Source organism: Panicum virgatum, chromosome 9K, assembly GCF_016808335.1.
Source record: "Panicum virgatum strain AP13 chromosome 9K, P.virgatum_v5, whole genome shotgun sequence".
Lineage (NCBI taxonomy): Eukaryota > Viridiplantae > Streptophyta > Magnoliopsida > Poales > Poaceae > Panicum > Panicum virgatum.
The window spans coordinates 1070136-1091928 of record NC_053144.1 but is presented as its reverse complement, the minus strand read 5'-3'; the positions used below and the strand labels follow the sequence as shown (position 1 = coordinate 1091928).

The following is a 21793-nucleotide window of genomic DNA, read 5'->3' as shown; positions in this document are numbered from 1 at the left end:
AACTAATCAGAAGAGTGTTAGGCCGAAGCCGGAGCAGAGCCCTCAGCTGGGGTCGGCGTGGATGCAGAGGCTAGCGCAGCAGCTCGAGCCGAGGCGGCTACAGGTAGCGCAGGGAACTCCACGTCCAGGACCGTCGCAGAATCGCTGCGCTCCCGGTAGTACCTGTCATTGGCTGGACGCCTCCTTCTGGTAGTATCCACCAACGTTGCCGCCCTGCTGCTGTTGTTGCCGGTACCCGCCGTTGCCTTGGTACCCGCCGTTGCCCCTGTTGTACCCGTCATGGCGGCCAGGGCCAGAGTAGTTGCCTCTCGGAGCACTGTTACCTCCGCCATTGTAGGACGCACCATTGCCGTTTTGGACGGCAGCTTCCCGATCATAGGAGACACGTCTTGGCGGCCTGAACCCAAGATTTTGGCGAGGGACGATAACCTGAAAATAGTTATTGATGATTAGATTCTGTAAGACATTAAGTTGGCACTGAACTACAATGTTAACATTAAAAAAATCTTTATACCTTCTTAGTGTCGTGCTGCTGCAAACCACAGCCGGGTGGCGGAAGGCACCCGCCCTAACCCAGAGGGTGTGTACTCGGGGGTTAGCTAGTCTTAGATCGATCTCGCTCAAGAACACGATGAACACAGCAAGATTTAGAGTGGTTCGGGCCGCCGGAGCGTAATACCCTACATCCACTGTGTGTTGTATTGCCTTCCCACGGGAGTGTGAGAGTTGCCAGAGCTTGTGTCTGTCTGGAGATGTCTTGTGCACAGCGAGCGCCTCCCTCTTATATCTCAAGGGGGCGCGTACACAGCTGTTGGGTCCCCGACAGGTGGGTCCAACGATGTGGTATAAAATAACGTACTGTTCATACATTATGACGTCGCAGGCAAAGGAGATCTCTCTCTAGGTTCCCTTGCCTGCTCCCGGAGCCCTTCGTCCATCATGTCCTGGCGCTGTCTTGTCGGGACGGAACCTGGCGTAGCTAGTGGCGTCGCCTGCCACGTAGCTTAAGCGGGCTGTGTAGCTTGCGGCGTAGGCGGCATGATGGAAAAGTGCCGTGCCGTCGTATCCGTTTAATGCGGCAGACGGGCTCTGCGCGGGCGCGGCACAAGCGGCTACACTGTGCACCTTGGTAATACGCGGTGCACAGCGAGGCCTGACAAAAGCTGTCTCGCATACCGCGGCGGCAGAGCACGCCTTGTCCACTTACATTAAATGCAGTGGGCGCGCGAGTCTTCCAGCGGAAGGCTTGCGCTCGAGCCCGTGCCTTCGGGCCACGTGGCAGCCCCGGACCCCTATGCGGGAAAAGGGGGGTCCGGGCGGGCGCAGGAGGTCCCGGACCCCTATGGGGGTCCGAGGTCCCGGCCGTCAGCTCGGGTCTTCCCTTGCTTAAAGGCACGTGGCGTCTCCGGACCCATCCCCAGGCGGGGAGCGGGTCCGGGGCCGTTGGCCTGGTTAGGGAAGAGCCTGGCCCGTGGGGCCTGGCTACTCTGTCCCTTCCACGCAGTTACAGATAACTACGCAGGTCCTATCTTGCTGCAGTAAGAGTGGGTATCCCTGCTACAGGGTACCGACAGTGGCCCCCGGGCCCACCTTGGGGGAGGTACGAACCCACAGGTGGGGCCACTTTTGCGATTTGGCTCCATTCAGTTTCTGCAGGGGCCTTGACTGGCTTTGACCACCTATCGGGTTGGTTGCTGCCTCATCACATCGCAACGGCTTACTGACCATGGGCCCCACGCACAGTGGTTCACCTAGTCGCGCGCGCGACGTTCAGCATTGTTGCTGCCGGAGTAAACGGATCATTTACCACCGGCGCAGTTCCCGAAAAGCCCGGCCACGCCAGCGCTTAATACGCGCACGTCAGCTCAGCTTCCGCCTCGCTCCCCGCGCGTGTGGGCGACGGTTCAGATCCCGTCTTTTCGCACCCTTGTTGGTTACCCGCTCACCCCGCCAGGTGGGCCTGGGCCCCCATGTCATGGACTGGGCGGTTAACTCCAGGCGCGGGCGTCGCTTGAGTTTCGGCGACGGTTCCAGGGCGCGCCGGTTGAGTCAGGCTTTATAACGGGGCGTACCCCATTCCGCGGTTGCTTTCCCACATTCGTCTTCTTTCTCCAGCCTTTGCGCCCCTTTGCCTTCGAGCTTTTCTCGCCCTTCTCTCCCCTACGCAGGCTCCTCCTCACTCCAACAAGAGATGGCATCCCTTGTTCATCCCCGCCGCTTCCAGACCGAGGGAGAGTTGAACACAGTGCGCCGCCTGCTTGGGTGGAGTGCTCAGGAGACCGGCTGGGGAGTGCGAGCAGGCTCGGTTCCCCTTGGCAACCTCCGCGCCGGGGAGTTTGTGCTATTCACCTCGCATGTCTCCGCCGGCATGGGACTGTCGATTTCTTCATTCCTGCTGCTGCTGCTGGAAGACTTCGGCCTCCAACTTCAGCATCTGACGCCCCACTCCCTCCTCCTGACATCCATCTTCATGCACTTTTGCGAGATGTTCGTGGGAGTGCGTCCCTGCGTCATCCTCTTCCGCTACTTCTTCATTCTGGTGAGGTCCGGAAAGAGCAAGGACGAAGTGGGGGGGTACTACTTCCAGATAAGGAGCGACCTGCCGACTCCTTACATTCCCGGTCTTGCTGGCGGAAGGTGGGAGGAGTGGCGCAGGGATTGGGTGATCGCCACCACCGAAGCCAACGAGCGCCTCGCCCTGCCGACTGAGGGGCCCGCCTCCGACAAAGCATCCTGGAGGGCCAAGCCGTCGCTGCAGCCGGAGTTCGACTCCGTGCTGGACAAGATCAGGTCGCTGGCGAAGAGCGGCCTCACCTCGTGGCACGTGCTCGGCGACTTCGTGAAGCGCCGGATCGCCCCCCTGAAGCAGCGGCCGCGCCCTGCTTGGAGCTTCACTAGCCTCAACGACTGCAGCAGGACCCACCGCGGAGAGGGGAGCGATCTGACCGCAGGAGGCCTTGGAAGTCCTGGTGCGGAACGTGACGGGGGACGCCTTCATTCCGGAGAACCTGATCCTCCCGCAGAGCATTGTCCCCCTCTGCGAGGACCCCGCGAGGGTGGCGGTGCTGGCTACCCTGCCAACTCTGGATGATGGGGTACTGGCCCCACGCCAGACCGGAGGCGACCCGAGCCGTGGGCTCCGGATCTCTGGCGCGTCCGGGAATCAAGCTACGCTGAGCGCTGCGGGATCCGGCGCCACCACGAAGGAGAAGCAGGCCACGGCTAGCAGCGCGGCCGCAGCCGGCTCCAGCCGGGCACAGGGCAGCTCCGGTGCATCATCGGGCGACGCAGGCCGGCGCAGGCTACTCCGGGGCGACGGGACCCTGGTCTCGGAGCCCGCCGCGAAGCGCCAGAGGTCTTCTGAGGGCGCAGGCTAGGGTAGCTCCCGGACTGCCGGCCCCCACGGGCCCTCTGGGGCGACTGGACCACCACCATCGCCGCCGAGGAATTCCTCCCGCCGGCAGCAGCAGCAGCAGCCGCAAGAGCAGCGGCAGCAGGCACGCGGGCGGCAACAGCAGCAATAGGTGCGACCCCGAGTTGCGCCCATGCCGCAGCCACAGGGACAGCAGCAGCGGGAGCAAGCCCGGGTTGCGCCTGCATCGCAGCTGCAGGGGCAGCAGCAGCAACAGCAGCAGCCGCAAGAGAAGAGGCCCGGGCTCCGGGGACGTTGGGTACCCGGTACTTCTGGGTTAGTGTCATCCTGCTCTCTTCCCTTGCGCCGGTGCTCTGTTTTTTTTTTGAAGGCTTCTCTGCTTTGTTACCAGGGCTCCTCGCCCCAGCGGTTCTTCTACCCTCGCCGGCACATCGGCAGGTGCCCAGGCGGCGGCGGCCTCGGCGTCGACAGCGACGGCGACAGTAGGTGCGGGACCCTCAGGTACGGCGACCTGCTGCTAGCCCCGTGGTGCATGACGTGATGCTAACTGGCGTGTCATTTTTAGACTCTGCAGCGCACAACGCGGCGGCGGCGGCGGGGGCGCAGGTGCTGGGTGCAGCCGCGCCCGACGCGGCGACGGCGGAGGCGCCGATACTGAACGCAGCCGCACCCGACTCAACGGCGGCGGAAACGCCGGTGCTAGGTGCTGCCGCACCCGATGCCGCGGCGGCTGAAATGCCGGCTCTGGACGCCGTGGCCCTCGACGCTGCGGCGGCGGAGGCGCCAGTGCTGGGCGCAGCCGCACCCGACACGGTGGTGGAGGTGCCGGTGCTGGGCGCAGCCGCACCTGACGTATCGGCGGCGGGGGCGCCGGTACTAGGCACAGCCGCACCCGACGCGGCGGCGGCGGCGGCGGAGGCACCGGAGCTGGGCACGGCCGCGTCTGCCACGGCGGCAGCGGGGGCGCCGGAGCTGGGCACAGCCGCACCCGACGCGGTGGCAGCGGAGGCGCCGGAGACAAGTGCCGCAGCGGAAGCCCCCACCTCCAGCTCCGGTCCTGTTGCAGAGGAGGAGTTGGAGGTGGTCTTTGGCAGGCGGCTCCTGCAGCTCCAACTCCCGGAGGAGGATGCGACTCCCCTTCCTCAGGTGCTGTTGCAGGTTCGGCGGGCGATCGAGGAGGCAACCTCCTCCGCCGAGGCGGCCTTCCGGCGGGAGTGGTCTGCTCTGGAGAGCGAGCGCCAGCGCCTCTCCGACTGGCACACCCGCCTGGAAGCGCACACGAAGGCTGAAGCCTCCCGCGCTGCGGAAACTCGGTCAAAGCTCAAGGCGGACCAAGAGGCCTACCGAGCCAACCTTAGGAAGGTGTTTGACCGAGAGTTCGCAGTGTCGAACCGAGAGAAATCCCTGGCGCAGCGGGAGCAGGACTTCACCCTGGAGGTTGTTGGCTTCGCTGCTCAACGGTCCGACCTCGAGGCTCACCTCGCAGCTCAACAGTCCAAGCTGGAGACTCGCAGCGAGGACCTCGAGGTCCGGAGGCAGGAGCTCGACGTCTTCTCTGCGACTCTGCAGGGATGGCGCGAGCAACTGCAGGAGGGAGCAGGCAAGCTGACTGATGCCGAGGCGAAGCTGGAGGAGGCCCGGAAGTCCCTTTATGCACGGGAGGCCCACGTCACCGGCATAGAGAAGGAACTTGGCCGCCAGCTGGACTCGCTCAAGAAGCTGAAGGAGTCGGCGGAGCGGAAGGAGACCAAGCTGGAGGAGAGGTCCCACGAGCTCGAGGAGAGGTCCCGCGAGGTGGAGGTGGCCAAGGCGGCCCTGGACACCCGGGTGCAAGAGGCGGTCCGGGAGGCGGTCCGGAAGCACCAGGAAGACCAGCGCGTTGAGGCCCAACGGATCACTGACTGGGCGACCGAAGCGAGCCTGGCGCTGGTGCCACTTGGACTGAGCCCGATCCAGGTGGCGGAGCCGCCAGCTTCGATAGCTGACGCCCTCCCGGTGCTGAGTTCTGCTTCAGATAGGCTCCAGCGCCTGGGGCCAGTCCTTGCTGGACAGCTTGAAACTGAGGGCCGCGAGCTGATCCGGCTGGTGGCGGAGCACATCCTGACCTGCCTCCGGAGCCACGACCCGACCATCTCGCTGGCGCCCGTGGTCGATGGCCCTGTAGCGGAGACGGAGGCCGCTGCTCGGGACAGCGTGCAGGAGGTTGTTGACTTCGTCGCCGCCTACTTCAAGCGAGAGCCTGCAGACCCTTGAGCTGGGCATTGTATCTTTTTCCTTTTGCATTATGTAACAAACTTTGTACTAGCTGAAATTTTTGAAGTAGAAGAAACTTCAACTTAGCTGTTTGTCTGTTGTTGATTTGCGGTATGCAGCACCCCGGCGCCCTGGCCCCCTGGCGGATAGGTTCAGTTGATTGGACCTGTCTGCCACGTGAGCCGTAGGAGATACTCCGGACCTCCTTGGCATAGGGCTGCATAGCCTGTAAGACGAGCAAGCGCATTGTTCCCTGTGTAGTATACAGGACTACAAATAGAAGGATCAAGTTCGCTTATACAGTAGCAATGATACTGCAACTTAGCTATTTGACGCATGCAGAATCCATTCATGATGTCTGGGACAAAGCGGATGCCCCGAGCCCCCTGGGAGAGAGGCTTAGTTGTTATGAGTCTGTCTACCATCTAGACTGGATCCTATCCTGCATGAAAGCTTTGAAGCGGATACTCGGACCCCCTGGTAGGTAGGCTCAATGGTTTGAGACTGACTACCACCAACCAGGCTTTAACCTGTGTACCACTTCAAAGTTATAGCTTAGTAGCAGACCCGCGGGGCTCATTCCTGACCAATCCCAGGCTGGTACCAGGTCCAGGGCTCTAGATGCGCAGGTCCAGGTAGTTCAGTGCTTGCTACAGAGTGGTGGAGTGTGTAGGCTTAGGGTACGGAACCAGGCTAAGGCACTACGCAGGGCTCCGGACCGCTCCAGGAAACAGCACGATCTTTCCGGACCTGGCTTCATCGTCCCAGACTTTTCGCAGCAGTGGGTGAGGTCGCTTTGTTGTACTCGATCCTTTGAGATATAAGGATGGACATGCTGTATTGATCTTAGGAAGCCAATTGCTGAGCTGGAACGAGGTCCGGGCCCCTAATTACCCGGCTCCAGGTACTAGAGCACTCGTTGCAGGGGTGGTGGAGTGTGTAGGCTTTTGGGTACGGAACCAGCTAAGCGGCTACACAGGGCTCCGGACCACCCCAGGAAACAAGCTCCCGCTCTCCAGAGTAGGTCCCTAGGGGTGCGGACCCCTCTCCAGTAGCAAGAGGGTCCGGATCTGTACAGCAGTCCAGCAGCTCAATGCAGATCTTAGTTGTAGCAACAAGAGTAGAGATCCCCGCAGGGGTTAGAAAAACGAAGTTTCCGAGAATTGAAAAGTGTAATTTAACCTTGACACAAAGACAGAACTAGGAGGAAATCTTTCCTTTGCAATCTTGATGTACATGGCTTGCGCGATGGATGCCAGAGGCCGGGTTTACGAGGTCGGACCTCTACCGCTCTGAGCCGCGCGTTAGCCGTCAGTGCGATGGATGCCAGAGGTCGGGTTTACGAGGGTGGCCCCCAACCGCTCTGGGCCGCACGCTAACTCTATCTTATTACAAAGGAAAAGTTTATTTCCTTGCTCTGCCTAGGTGTAAAACTTACGCAGATGCTCTATGTTCCATGGGTTGGGCAGCGGCACTCCATATTCTGTGGCGAGGCGAACGCATCCGGGCCGGCATACCTCTGTAACCCTGAAGGGCCCCTCCCAGCTGGGGGAAAGTTTGTGGAGCCCTGCTCGGCTCAGGATCCGTCTGAGGATGAGGTCGCCAGCCCGGAGCTCCCTGCTGTGCACGAACCGTTGATGATAGCGCCGGAGCGCCTGGTTGTAGCGTGCGTTTCGGATTGCTGCTCGCCACCTTCGCTCGTCAACGAAGTCCACGTCGTCGCACCACAGCTGCTCCTGCATGGATTCGTCAAAGGCCTGGACCCGTGGTGAGCCCAGGTGAATTTCTGGGGAAAGGCATGCTTCAGCCCCGTAGACCAGGAAGAACGGAGTCTCCCCGGTGGCTCGGCTGGGTGTGGTCCGGTTGCCCTATAGTACGCATGGAAGCTCGTCAACCCACTTGGCACCGTGCTTCTTCAAGCAGTTGTAGGTGCGGGTCTTGAGTCCCCTGAGGATCTCTGCATTCGCTCTCTCAACCTGTCCATTGCTGCGGGGATGTGCTACGGACGCAAAGCATAGCTGGATGCCGATGTCCTCACAGTACTCTTGGAAGAGTCTGCTTTTGAATTGGGTCCCGTTGTCCGCGATAATGCAGTTTGGGACGCCAAATCTGCACACAATGGACCTGAGGAATGCGACTGCTGATTTCTTAGTGATATTCACCACAGGGGTAACCTCCGGCCACTTGGTGAACTTGTCGATGGCGACATAGAGGAACCGGTACCCGCCGACAGCCCGGGGGAATGGCCCCAGGATATCCACACCCCACACAGCGAATGGCCATGAGGACGGAATCATCTACAGAGCCTAAGCTGGGGTGTGTATTTACTTTGCATGGAATTGGCATGCTTTGCAAGATCTTACCAGCTCAGCCGCATCCTGGAGTGCTGTTGGCCAGTAGAAGCCATGCCGAAAGGCCTTGCCAACAAGCGTGCGAGAAGAGGAATGACTTCCGCACTCGCCTCCATGGATCTCCGCGAGCAATTCGTGGCCCTCTCCCTGGGAAATGCACCGCATGAGGACACCGTTGGCGCCACGGCGGTAGAGATCCCCTTCTACCACCGCGTAGCGTTTAGCCAATCGGACTATGCGCTCAGCAGAGACATCGTCATCAGGGAGGATGTTATCTTTCAGGTAGTCCCGGATCTCGGAGATCCATGCATCGGGAGCTCCCAGAGTATGTGGGGGTGTCTCTGTGAGGTCACTAGGATCCTTAACAGAGCACACTGCCCAGGTCGGGCACCATAGGTGGAATGCTGCCGGGACCGCTGGCTTCGAGGTGCTAGCTTGATCTCCTTCTCCAAGCTCGGCAGGCTGGGCTGTAGGTGTGGCAGCCCCGCCTAAATTAATCCGGCTTAAGTGCGCTAACCATCATCAAACGACAATCGGGGTTAACACACACTTAAAACGGAGTAATCCGGCAGTGCTGTCGGGTAAAATCCCGATAAAACCACTTAAACCTGGATCGAGCAAAGCAGCATAACTCACACGAAGGCGAGTCCAGAGATTACAACACCTCACAATATATTACACCACAGAATTTGACATAAAAACAGAATTACAAACCAAGTTCCAATTTTACAAAATACTTTTCAAACCAAAGTAACAGAAGTTCATCAGAGTCCTTTATTTTAGCGGAAAGTAAACACGAGAACTAACGACGATACGGATGTCTCGAGAAAGCCCGATACAAGACATCACTCGTTCTTGTCACCATTGGCCGGGAACGTATCCCACTCCACGGACCAACCAGGCGGAAGAGTGCAAGGCCAGGTCAAACTGGCAATCATATCCTCAAAGGTTTCACCTGAAACAAAATATAGCCACAAGCAAGGCTGAGTATTCTAATACTCAGCAAGGCTTACCCGACTGAGGGTATACTTAGCCCTTTATCTAGACATGCAAGGCTTTTGGCTTGAGGGGTTTGTTTTGCCGAAAAGCAATAAAGAGTGGATCCTTATTTGCAGGTTATAGTTTTCAGATTCTAGTTCAATTAACCATTCTAGGTGAGGATCTATCCAATAGCATACATGGTGGAAAACAATTATCTTTCATCATCCAACCAACCATATTCATCAGCATTATCATCTTTCACTTCTTACTCTATGTGGCAAAAGGGTTAAGCAGTCTCATTGTCCGTGAGCGGCGGAACGATTCGAATCGATTTTGTTAACCTGGCCAGGCAGACCTAAACACACGTCACGTGGTTACTCCCAGAGTCACACGTGCAACTTTTCCCTTCAATTCCCGCTTCACGGAACAGGCCCACCGCCCTCGACTACAGAGCCCGGCTCTGCACCCGTCATCCCAGATGAGACCAAAGTCAAGACAGTGGGGAGTATATTCCGGCCGTGGTTCAATCCAGTACTTAAGCTTACCGATTACCATATTCTCGGCATGTGATTAGTACGTTCAAACGCTTAACCACCACTACCACACACTGCGGCCTTAGCATTTTCTTCACTAAACAGACGGGGTCTCATCCAGAAACATAGTACCCTGACCCCGCCCGTAGACCTTATATTCTGCAGTATGTAGTAGAGAACCTATTATCTCGCGAGCGGCAGGAAACCACTCGACTTTTACCGGTCCTAATTAGCAGGGCATCTACTCGCACTTAACTTCTAGTGACCAGTACCTGGGTACCTAGGATCATGCATCTAAGGTTCCAGACAACTCCTGTAAACGTAAATGCACAGATACATAATAGTAACATAACTTGAACAGCATTTAAAATACTGGGATTGATGCACCGGGGCTTGCCTGGAATTAACACTAGGTCAGTGTTAGTTAAAGAACAACTGCTCGGCGAACATCTTCCTTCGGTCGTGTACATCGGGATCCATCCGTCCATCTTCTGGATGTGTCCACCATTCACCGTCTTCTGGCTCAACTCCAACATCACATCCTTCACGTGGTTCATCTATCGTACCTAAATGAAATGCAACAATGTATACGTATGAATGCAAAGTTCCGAGTGGCTTAGTGATTTAGGTGTTAATAGTTTTCCTTCACGATAAAGTTGCAGTCCAACATGAGGTGAGTTTGGATGTGAAACTTCTTAATTAACATTTCCTGGGCAGTCATTTATAAATTGGTTATTTAATACAACTTAGTTCATAAAAGAACGGGGTGGTTTCAAAATCTTACTAACTCATGTAACACCAGCACTTTAACAAAGACTAAATCACTAGTGTATAGTCCATCAATAAAGTTCCTCCTAGCTAAAGGCTAAATCGTATAGGTCAAATAGTGCAATTAATGGCAGTGAAAGCTTAACTGAACGTTGACTAACCTAAGATGAGATTACTATAAATTTTTCAGATTTAAAAGGTCAGTACACAAGGCATAAAAAAATAAAACACGTGATCGCTACATTAATCAAGTTTAAGTCATACAAGCAATTATACTGAGTTTCAGGGGCTCAAACTTTACTGCCATGATTATGTACTCAAGGGAGAGCTCTAGTAAAAGTATGAGATTTTTCTAATGAAGGAAACTAGGGTTTTTGATTTACAAAGTTTATTCATGAATAAATAAAAAGGACTAGTGATACCTTACTAAAAATTCCCAAAATTTTTCTCTAGCATCTAGGAACTAACGTCAGGCTTCTGTAAAAATTTCAGCTCAGGAAAATTAAAACAGAACCCTGTGGATTAAATTTTATTTAACAAAGGCATAAACCAAGATCTAATGAAACATATAGCTAGATTTGTCAAAATGTCATCAAATTTTTACAGTAAGCTACTCATCTAGGGTATAGCACACTATCCAAAAACTAGCCTTAGTTCAGGACTACAACAGGAGATACATACAAAGGTGTATAAAACTAATAGTTAATATAGAGATAAAACTATTGGTCAAATGCAAAACTGGATGTAACAAAAGTTGTGGGTCTTATTGCAAGGATTCCAAAACATTTGGATTTGTATTTTTCTGAATTTTCTACGATTTTATACAAATTTTCAAAGTTTGCTGTTTTGAAGTTCCTTTACATTTTTGCGTTTAGCCCCCTGGAAACTTTGCTTCTTTTAACCTGGGGTCCCTGGTCGGACCAGAAACAGAGGAGGGCAAAACGGCCGGGTTTCCGGAGTGCTTGCTCGCCGGCGGCGAGGGAGATGTGGGGGAAAAGGGAGAGGACGTCGAGGCGCACCTGTGGGTGGTCTCGGGGCTCGCGGGGATGGCCGGACGGGGCTCGCCGGCGTGAAGCAAGGGGCGGCGGCGGTTCTGTGCAACGGCGGCGGTGTTCCGGTGGCTTGGGGCGGTGGTGGAGGGGTCGGGGAGCTTCCTGGGGGCGAGTTGAAGCGGTCTGGGGGCTCGGTTGTGGTGTAGGAGGGTCGGACAGGGGAGCTCCACGGGAGCAGTGCGACGGCGGCCATGGGGTGCCGTGGCGGCAGCTCGCCGGCGGCGATTAGGAGGGGCGGCCGGCCCTGGGAGGCTCGTGGGGAGGCGAGGAAGGCTGCTGGGGGTTTAATTTGGGGAAAAAGGAATCGAAGGGGGCGATGCCACGACGAGCCGAGCTCCGCGGCCATGGCGATGGCGGGTGGCGCCTCTGGCGCAGGGAGCTCGAGCTCTGGCTCTAGCGCGAGAAGAGGAAGAGGCGAACTTGAGTTTGGCATCGTGAAAGGGTGAGGACGGCTTGAACGGCGACGGTGGTTGAACGGCGCGGCGACGCGTGTAGCACTGACGTCGAGAACGGCGACGGCGTCCACGGCGTGTCGAGCGGAAGGACGACGGGGGCGCGTGGCGAGCGTGCAAGGCGCCAGGGAAGCTGGTATGGGGGCAAAACCGGGGACGGGGAAGGCGGTTTCGGCCGGAGGCGCGACGCGTCGGCGGCCAGTGACCGCGCCGGCGGCGAACGGCGTCTTCACGGCGAGGAACAGAGAGGAAGATGGAGTGAGGGCAAATGCGTAAATAGAGCGAAATTCAAAACTCCAGTTTGTAATTTCAGTTTTTCTCCTTCTACAAGGCCTCAAATGAAAAACTTTTGAATACCAAAGTTGTTCAAAATTTCGAGATCTACAAGTTTCGTTTCAGGCAAAAGTTCATTTGAGACTTCGTTGGAAAGATAAAATTTGTAACTTGAGTACATTTGAAAAGTTACCACATGCTTTGAAATTCAAAATTTTCTCCCATTTTTGTGTGATAACTCGGAAAAACTTTGAACACAAAAGTTGTTCGTCTTTTGAAAACCTACAACTTTGGTTTTGGGCAAAAATTCATTTGAGCTATATTTTAGAAATTATTTTCAAAGCAGATTAGTTTGAAATTTGACAGATAAATTAAATCTTTGAACACTACGGTTCAAAGGACCTGTCATTTTATGTTCAAATTTTTATTTTCTCTCTTTGACCTCAACAAGACTTTGATTTAACATGATTTTAGAGAGACGCCTATTCATTTTTATATGTATACTTACATTAGTTTAAAAATTATTTACGGTTTCTGATCTATGCATCTATACACATGCACATGCATGCACACATAAATGTATTCGATTCCATTTTCTTGGTTGATTATGCATGATATCATATTTAATATTTCTTGCTTAGCATTTTAAAACTCTGGGATGTTACAGTAGGTCTCAGCAGCCGTCTTTCAAAGACACCCCCGGGCACGGATGCCCAGGTAGATGCTCTCGCAGAGAGATCATCCGCTGCTGAGTTGTGCTCGCGGGGAACGTGTTGCAGTTCCAAAGCGTCGAAGTCCTTCTCGAGCTTCCTCACGTGTATGAGGTATGCCGCGAGCTGGGGATTGTTGCAGTTGCAATCCCCTCGGACCTGCTTGATGATTAGCTGGGAGTCCCCCTTCACCAGAAGCTGCCAGACCCCCAATGATAGGGCTTGCGTCAGGCCAAAGATCAGAGCTTCGTACTCCGCCATGTTGTTGGTGGCCTTGAACTCAAGGTGCACCATGTACTTCAGCTGATCTCCGTTTGGGTCGATGAGGACCACACCAGCCCCGGCCCACTTCTCGCGGGCGGACCCGTCAAAGAAGAGTGTCCAGTGAGGCTCGGTGAAGACTGGTGTCCTGATTTCCGGCTCCGGGGGTCCAGCGTTGACGACAGGACCACCAGGATTGCTTGGGGAAGGAGTCCACTCCGCTATGAAATCAGCTAGGATCTGGCTCTTGATTGCATGGCGTGGCTGGAAGTCCAGTTGGAACTCTGCCAGCTCTGCTGCCCACTTGGCGATATTGCCTGTGGCGTTGGAGTTGTGCAGGATCGCTCTTAACGGGTAAGAGGTCACTACAACAACTCGGTGTGCTTGAAAGTAGTGGCGCAGTTTCCTGGACGCAATAAGTATTGCATAGATAAGCTTATGTGTCTCAAGATACCTGGCCTTTGCCTCGTGGAGGACTTCGCTGATGTAGTAGACTGGCTTTTGGACGGTCCGGACCCTAGTTTCCGGGTCCGGCTCGCCCTTGTCCACCACATCAGGTCCTTGGGCCCCAACGGTTCTTGGTTCCCACTGGGACGAGGCTCCTCCGGACCCGCTCGTGCGGGGTCTGGACCTTCAAGCTGGGGTGAGTCTGACGGGCCCCCGTGTCTGGGGTCCGGCTCACCATCCTTGGCCAGGGGGACCTTGGTATTCCCCTGGCGAGCTTGCTCCGTCCTTTCGGCGACCAACACCATGCTGACTACCTCCGTAGACGCAGCAAGATACAGAAACAACGGCTCACCGGGTTCTGGAGCCACCAATACTGGCAGCGAGGTGAGGTGCTGCTTCAGCTCCTGGAAGGCTTGTTCAGCCTCTTCGGTCCAAGAAAATGGACCGGACCTCCTCAATAGCTTGAAGAAGGGAAGGGCCCTCTCGGCCAGCCTCGATATGAAGCGGCTAAGAGCAGCGAGAGATCCAGTAAGCTTCTGGACATCCTTGATGCGGGCAGGAGGCCTCATTGCCTCGATGGCCTTGATCTTGGCTGGGTTTACCTCGATGCCTCGATGTGAGACCAGGAAACCCAGCAGCTTCCCTGCTGAGACGCCGAAGATGCACTTCTCTGGGTTCAGCTTCGTGCGCGTGGCGCGGAGTCGGTCGAAGACAAGGGACAGGTCCTCCACTAGTGTTGACCCTACCTTAGTCTTGACCACAATGTCATCGACATAAACCTCAACAATATCTCTAATTAGATTACAGAATGTTTTATTCATAGCTCGTACAAACGTGGGTAAGGCATTTCTTAGACCATACGGCATGACAATGTAGCAATAAAGCCCATCTACTGTTACAAAGGCAGTATGCTTCCTATCCTCTCTAGACATTTGAATCTGGTGGAAACCAGAGTATGCATCTAGGAAAGACAAAAGGTCACACCCGGAGGTGGAGTCCACGATCTGATCGATACGCGGAAGAGGATAGGGGTCTCTTGGACATGCCTTGTTGAGGCTGGTGTAGTCGATGCACATCCGAAGCTTCCCGTTGGCCTTTGGGACGACGACTGGATTGGCCAACCACTCGGGGTGGTGGACCTCCTCGATGAAGCCGGCGTGTAGGAGCTTGTGGACTTCTTCGCGGATGAAGTTCTGCCGCTCCACAGACTGCTTCCGAGGCTTTTGGCGCACCGGCGTGGCATCGGGGTAGATCCTCAGATTGTGCTCGATCACTTCCCTGGGGATCCCGGGCATCTGTGACGGTTCCCAGGCGAACACGTCGACATTTGCTCGGAGCAAAGCGATGAGCGTGTCTTCCTATTTCTCCTCCAGGTTCCCCGCGATGCGGGTGGTCCTGGTGGAGTCTGCTCCAATCTGCACCGTCTTCACGGGAACATGGTCCGGATCGGACGGTTGGACCTTGGGAGCCTTTGCAGGCGCCTTGGGTTGCGAGGTGGACGGATCCTCCTCGGAACGTGCAGCCTCTACCACCAGAGCATGCAGTCTCTCGACTGCTGCGACGGCAGCGGTGCGGTCGCCCTGCACGGTGAGGACTCCGGCAGGGGATGACATCTTCAAGACCAAATACCCGTAATGAGCAATGGCCATGAAGCGGTAGAGTGCTGGTCGGCCAATGATGGCGTTGAACGGAAGGTTCACCTCCGCAACATCGAACAGAACGCTCTCTGTGCGGAAGTTCTCCTCGGTCCCGAACGTGACCGGCAATGTGGTGCTCCCCAGAGGGAACACCGGGTGTGGGCCCACTCCTGAGAATGGGCGAGAGGGAGTCAGCTTGGACTCCGGAATCTGCAGCTGCTTGAACGCTGCATAGCTGATGACATTGAGGCCAGCCCCACCGTCAATCAGCACGTGATAGAGCCTCACGTTGGATATGACAGGAGCGGTGACTAGAGGTAGTACACCAGCTCCGGCCATATTCTCCGGGCAGTCGGATGGCCCGAAAGAGATGGTGGTGTTCATCCACCTCTGGTGCGGCGCCGCCTTCGGGACCCCCGGTTTCACCGAAAGGACTTCCCGGCGAAGGGTCTTCACGTCCCGCCGGGAGACAAGCTCCCAGCTTCCGCCATACATTACGTACAGCTTCTTGCGGCGGTCGCCGTTGTCGGAATCAGAGTCGTCGTCGTGGTAGACGCCCTTCAGCTCTCGAGCAGGGGATTGGTACCCCAGCTCCTTCTCCCCGGCTGCGGCCCCGCTGTCGGAGGCCTTCTCCTTGCCGGCCCGCTAGCGAGGAGGGGGTGAACCGTCGATGGAGGACTGCCCACGCCGCCCACTGACCCGCTTCGCGAGCTTCTGGATCTCGTGGCAGTCAGCGGCGCTGTGGCGAGCGGTGGGATGCACTGGGCATGAACCTCCGCTTCCACCTTGCGGGCGAGGGCGTTTGCCGTGTGCATTCTGGCCCCCAGCTGCTGCCGCCGCGGCCGGTGCCGCCACTGGCGCTGCGGCTGCTACGACTGGTCCGCTAGAATGCGGTTCCCCGCGACCCCGGTTCTTGTTCTTCTTCTTCTTGCCACCGCCCTGAGCGGTAGCACTGGAGCCACCAGCCTTGGCGTCTCCGTCTTGGTGGGCTGAGTGCCATGCACGGCCCTCAGCGGCCCTGGCACACTTGTCTGCCAGGGAGAAAAGCGTAGTGACGCTCTCCACCTCGTGCGTCACCAGCTTCTCGAGCATCTTCTCATCACGTACCCCCTGGCGGAAAGCAGTGATAATAGACGCATCTAAGATACGTGGAATGGTACCCCGTACCTTGGTGAAGCGCGAGATGAAGGCCCGGAGCGTTTCCCCGGGTTTTTGCCTCACGGCATGAAGGTGTGCCTCCACACCATGCTGCTGGTATGCACTGGCGAAGTTCGCTGTGAACGTTGCACAGAGCTCTTCCCAGGACTGGATCGTCCCAGGTGTGAGGTTCATGAGCCAGGTCCGAGCTGGCCCAGACAAGGCTACATGAAAGTAGTTTGCCATGACGGCGCCGTTTCCACCAGCCGCTGTGATGGCGGTAACGTACACCTGCAGGAATTCCGACGGGTTAGTAGTACCGTCGTACTTTTCCGGCAGGTGGGGGCGGAACTTGGGCGGCCATGCCACGGCGCGGAGGTGCTCCGCAAGTGCATCACAGCCCACCCCAGCCACTGGTGCGCCCGACTGTATCCGGGCGTTCACCGGAGGCCTGGGTGCCATCGCGTCCAGATCGGCATTGAGGTTGCGACCCTCAATGTTGAGACGGCGCTCTCGCGCCCTCTCGACGGAGATGCGGGCATCCTCTCCCGCGCGCCGGCGGTTGAGCTCTGCCCGCAGGTCTTCTGTTCGTGCACCCCTCACAGTAGGGGAGCGCACGGACGCCGATGCACCGCCTTGACGCTGGTGGTAAGGTACCACCACGTTGCCGGGCGGAGGTCGTTACCCAGTCCTTGCAGAACTGGGGGAGGCCTGAGCCAGGTGGAGGAGACGATCAACGTCGTCCCGCCACTGCTTCAGGGCGTCTAGCGAAGTTGCCTCAGCCGGGGGGTTGCGAAGCAACTCCCTAGCCGCTGCCAGCGCTCCGCCGCTCGCAGCCTGTGAAGGGGCCCTTGATGGGCGCCCTGACTCTTGCCGGCGAGCGGCGCGCGCCGCCACCAACGGTGGCTGCTCCACAGGCACAGTTGCCCTTGGAGCAGGAACGCGAGAGGCATGTGGCGTGGAGGATGCCACACCCTCCGTCATCTCCACGTCGTCCACGCGAACCATGGGGACGAAGAAGAGATGAACTGGGACCAGCTGCGCGCCCTACTTGGCGCGCCAAATGTCGTGGTGCTGCAAACCACAGCCGGGTGGCGGAAGGCACCCGCCCTAGCCCAGAGGGTGTGTACTCGGGGGTTAGCTAGTCTTAGATCGATCTCGCTCAAGAACACGATGAACACAGCAAGATTTAGAGTGGTTCGGGCCGCCGGAGCATAATACCCTACATCCACTGTGTGTTGTATTGCCTTCCCACGAGAGTGTGAGAGTTGCCAGAGCTTGTGTCTGTCTGGAGATGTCTTGTGCACATCGAGCGCCTCCCTCTTATATCTCAAGGGGGCGCGTACACAGCTGTTGGGTCCCCGACAGGTGGGTCCAACGATGTGGTATAAAATAACGTACTATTCATACATTATGGCGTCGCAGGCAAAGAAGATCTCTCTCTAGGTTCCCTTGCCTGCTCCCGGAGCCCTTCGTCCATCATGTCCTGGCGCTGTCTTGTCGGGACGGAACCTGGCGTAGCTAGTGGCGTCGCCTGCCACGTAGCTTAAGCGGGCTGTGTAGCTTGCGGCGTAGGCGGCATGATGGAAAAGTGCCGTGCCGTCGTATCCATTTAATGCGACAGACGGGCTCTGCGCGGGCGCGGCACAGGCGGCTGCACTGTGCACCTTGGTAATACGCGGTGCACAGCGAGGCCTGACAAAAGCTGTCTCGCATACCGCGGCGGCAGAGCACGCTTTGTCCACCTGCATTAAATGCAGTGGGCGCGCGAGTCTTCCAGCGGAAGGCTTGCGCCCGAGCCCGTGCCTTCAGGCCACGTGGCAGCCCCGGACCCCTATGCGGGAAAAGGGGGGTCCGGGCGGGCGCAGGAGGTCTCGGACCCCTATGGGGGTCCGAGGTCCCGGCCGTCAGCTCGGGTCTTCCCTTGCTTAGAGGCACGTGACGTCTCCGGACCCATCCCTAGGCGGGAAGCGGGTCCGGGGCCGTTGGCCTGGTGAGGGAAGAGCCTGGCCCGTGGGGCCTGGCTACTCTGTCTCTTCCACGCAGTTACGGATAACTATGCAAGTACTACCTTACTACAGTAAGAATGAGTATCCTTACTACAGGGTATCAATACTTAGGTTTGGCATCCTTTGCGGCAGCCTCCTTTCCCTCTACCTCAACGGCTTTTTCCTTCTTGCTAGCCTCCATAACCTTGGGCTGAGCCTTTTCTGCCTTCATGACAGTTTCCACATCATCCAGCCTCTTTTTCTCCAACATCTGCAAGTTATTAAATTCTGCAGCAGTGACCTTTCTCATCTCAGGTTTTGAGACCTCCACAGACTTCTTTTTCTCCGCACGCATCCTCTCATACTCAGCAAGGGTCTGATCAAATTATGAAGGTCAGCAAACACTCGACAAGCAATAACTGAATGAAATTGCATGGCCATTCAGCGAGGCATTACCTTCTTCTCTTCTTCCAGTGGTTGCTTGTCAGCCTGTTTCTTCGAAGCATCTACCTCAGAATCTTGCTCCTTCGCCTTCTCCGGCTCGCTGCTGCTAGTTTTCTTAGCATTTTTCTTTTTCCTCTTCTCAGAGCCGTTAAGCTTTTCCTTACGGAAAAAAATTCTCTCTTGTGCTAGCACCTTGTTCGTTGCTACGACCATCTTGGGTAGCACCACTGGTAATAAAGCACAGCAATGATAAGTTTAAGATAAAAAATATTACATCTACGTAAGAAGATATCTAGAGAATTGAACAACAGAATATTAGAACGTACCTAGCAGACTTGTCCGATTCAGAAGCAGGCGCAGTGACTGCATTATCCGTATTGGCCTCCTTCTCTTCTCTCACACTAGCACTCACCATATTTTCTTCAGGCTTTTCCTCAGCCTCTGTTCCAGCATCAGAGGACGCCTTCACCTTGCGCACGTACACCCTCATCCTAGGCTGGCCCTGACGGTTCCCCTGCCTCTCACCATTGCTGTAGTTGTCGTGACTTCTCTCAACCTGCCTCTCGTCATGTCCATATGCACCACCATCACAGACCTGGTCGTTGCTCCCACAGCTGCCAGCGTCATTATGGTTGCAGACATTACCGCTAACCCCGTCATAATTGCTGCCAGAATCTGCATCGGTAAAATCAGAATTGTTGGGTCTCTTCCTCTCATCCTCCTCCAAAGGAATGCTATGCTCCTGATAGAAAGCTTTCCTTTGAAGCGCCAATTTGGGTTCCTCGATCCTCAGTTTCCTCTGTTCCTGCCTCAGTCTCCTTTGCTCCTCGAACAGCTCCTTGATACGGCCTTCGTTCCCTTGCTTCTCCTTTAATTTTGTTTCCTCCTCCCTCAGTTTGATTAGAACCTCTCTCAACCTTTTGAGCTCTTGCTGACACTTTCTTACACCTGGCATCCAACAAGAGCATGGCGATGAGAGACGCGAACCAAAACGCACATAAAACTATGCCGATCAGTAATATAGTGGCATAAACTGAGCACGACATTCGACACAAACGGAAGAATGCATCACGCGAATAAATACTATAGTAGGAGAAGATTTAACATAACAAGATCGAAATCAGGAATCATATAACTGTAACTAGCTAGTAAATCATAAAGAATCAGACCGTCAGATGACATGACACCACGCACATGTTGACAAACGGATCGAACATATAAGAAATTGAACGACCAATTTATAAAAACGATCTACACTGATCTCTAACCACATTAGAACAACCCAATCAGGATATCAGGATATGCAAGATCGCATCAATCAACAAGCCAGCCAGCGCGAGAGATCATCTAATTCTAATCTAGTCTAGATATATAAGATTGAAGGGATAGAACGAACGATGGGGAGAGGGGTCGATGCATACCGTTGTCGTGCTGCAGTTTGGTGAAGTAGGAGTACTTGGGCTTGTCGTGGGCGGCCGGCTCGGCGGGGTCGGCGGCCTCGATGAGCTTGGTGGCGGCGGTGAAAGTGATCGGGTGTTCTAGCCTAAGAAGAGGAAGAGTGAATTAGCCACTCTAAAAAATTTAGACATATGGCTCCAACTAGTTTGCACAAAAATTAAACTAAAACATGCTATCTAGATGTGCAACTAGGTTGTTCTAGTGTGAAACCCCTATCCCAAAAGAGTTTAGCAACCTATAATCTTTCCTATCAAGAAACTATTCTATAAAAGTAAAGGCACACAAATTGCTAGTATGAAATGCGGAAGCTTAAAAGAGCGGAATATGAGATAGCAAACTCTTGACGCGGGTGTTTATCCCGTGGTTTGGTTAGCCACAAAGGCACACCTACATCCATGTTGTTGTAGCACTCACTAAGAGTATTGCTACTCGGCCACAAAGTCTCTTACGTGAACACAATCACGGTCACCTTGGCCCCGGGTTCCACTAAGGAGCTTCTCCACAAAGGATGGGGGTCTCCACGTCCCCCGCACAAAGATGTCGTCGTCGCTCCACACCAAGTCGGAGGGTCGATGACGTTACTGGAGAGCTTCACGCTCCAAGGTGCCGGCGCACCAAGCTCTTATTTTGGTTCGCTAATGAACCACAGCACAAAGACTTGAAGCCTTGCAATCTCACTCACTAAGAGCTAATCCTTTACACAACACTCTCAAAGTGTGCTAAGGGCTAAGGATATGATCTTGATGCTTTTCTATAGCTTGGAGATGTTCTTGGGTGCGTGTGGGATGTCCAGCAACTCCAGCAATCATCAAATGGCCGGGATGAGGCGTATATATAGGCCACCAAGTCTTGTAGCTGTTGCTCCAACGGTCAGTAGAAAATCCGCGTATCATCGGATGAACCGATGCCTCTGGCAGGGGTAGCGTCGGTTCATCTGGTCACTCTAAGACACGAAATAGCCGTTGAACTTCTGACTGCTGACACAGTGACCACCGATTGAACCGATGCTTGCCCATCGGTTAAACCGGTCACTCACAGCCTTCTTCTCTTCTGCTGACGTCAATGCACCGACGCAATACTCCGATGCACCGTCGGTTGAACCGGTGCTGAAGAAAATTCTCCTGGGCACTTGACATCGTCTCTGGTACACAGTACGCCCAATGCACCTATGCCCTTTTTTGGACCGTCGGTTCAACCGGTGCCTATAGTCTGACTTGGCTTCGATTCCCTCCTGCACCGAACATCATAGCGTCGGGCCTTGCTACGCCTATCTTCTCTTTATCTTTGTCATTACTTGAACCTAAAAGCCTGAGAATGATCACCTTAACAATCATATTAGTCTAAGTGTTGTGTTGTTATTCGATCACCAAAATCACTCGAAATAGCATAAATAATACTTTCAGGCGGCCTCGGACTTCTTCTTGGCGGCGACGACGGGAGACCGCGGCCTCCCCGGACTCCCCGTCCGCGAGCTCCAGCAGATCAAAATTGTAATTGACCATCGCTGCTAAACCGTCGATGCGGCGCGGCGCCGCACCTTCTGATGGATCGGTGGGTTGACTTGTTCGTTCAGAGGGACGGCGTGGGGGCGCCGCTTTTTATTTGGCCGGGACGGGAACGGGATCGCGTCCGGCTCGGGGAGAGAGCGCCGGATCCGCGTCGAATCCTTGGCCCG

At 55.4% G+C, this 21793-nt stretch overlaps 2 protein-coding genes across 2 annotated transcripts; both read right to left on the bottom strand.

Annotated features, from left to right (window-relative positions):
- Positions 1–165: 165 nt before the first annotated feature.
- On the bottom strand, positions 166–12155 carry LOC120648938 (translation initiation factor IF-2-like). The gene is made up of 4 exons (XM_039925563.1): positions 11279–12155; positions 9997–10057; positions 9879–9888; positions 166–429 (listed from the first exon to the last, which is right to left on the bottom strand). The coding sequence occupies exons 1-4, from the start codon at positions 11742–11744 to the stop codon at positions 166–168; spliced, it is 801 nt and encodes a 266-aa protein (XP_039781497.1). The 5' UTR covers positions 11745–12155.
- A 6194-nt stretch (positions 12156–18349) lies between these two features.
- On the bottom strand, positions 18350–21620 carry LOC120648937. Its single transcript, XM_039925562.1, has 6 exons — positions 21516–21620; positions 21413–21426; positions 20082–20203; positions 18987–19608; positions 18673–18887; positions 18350–18592 (listed from the first exon to the last, which is right to left on the bottom strand). The coding sequence occupies exons 1-5, from the start codon at positions 21618–21620 to the stop codon at positions 18821–18823; spliced, it is 930 nt and encodes a 309-aa protein (XP_039781496.1). The 3' UTR covers positions 18350–18592; positions 18673–18820.
- Between the last annotated feature and the right edge of the window lie 173 nt (positions 21621–21793).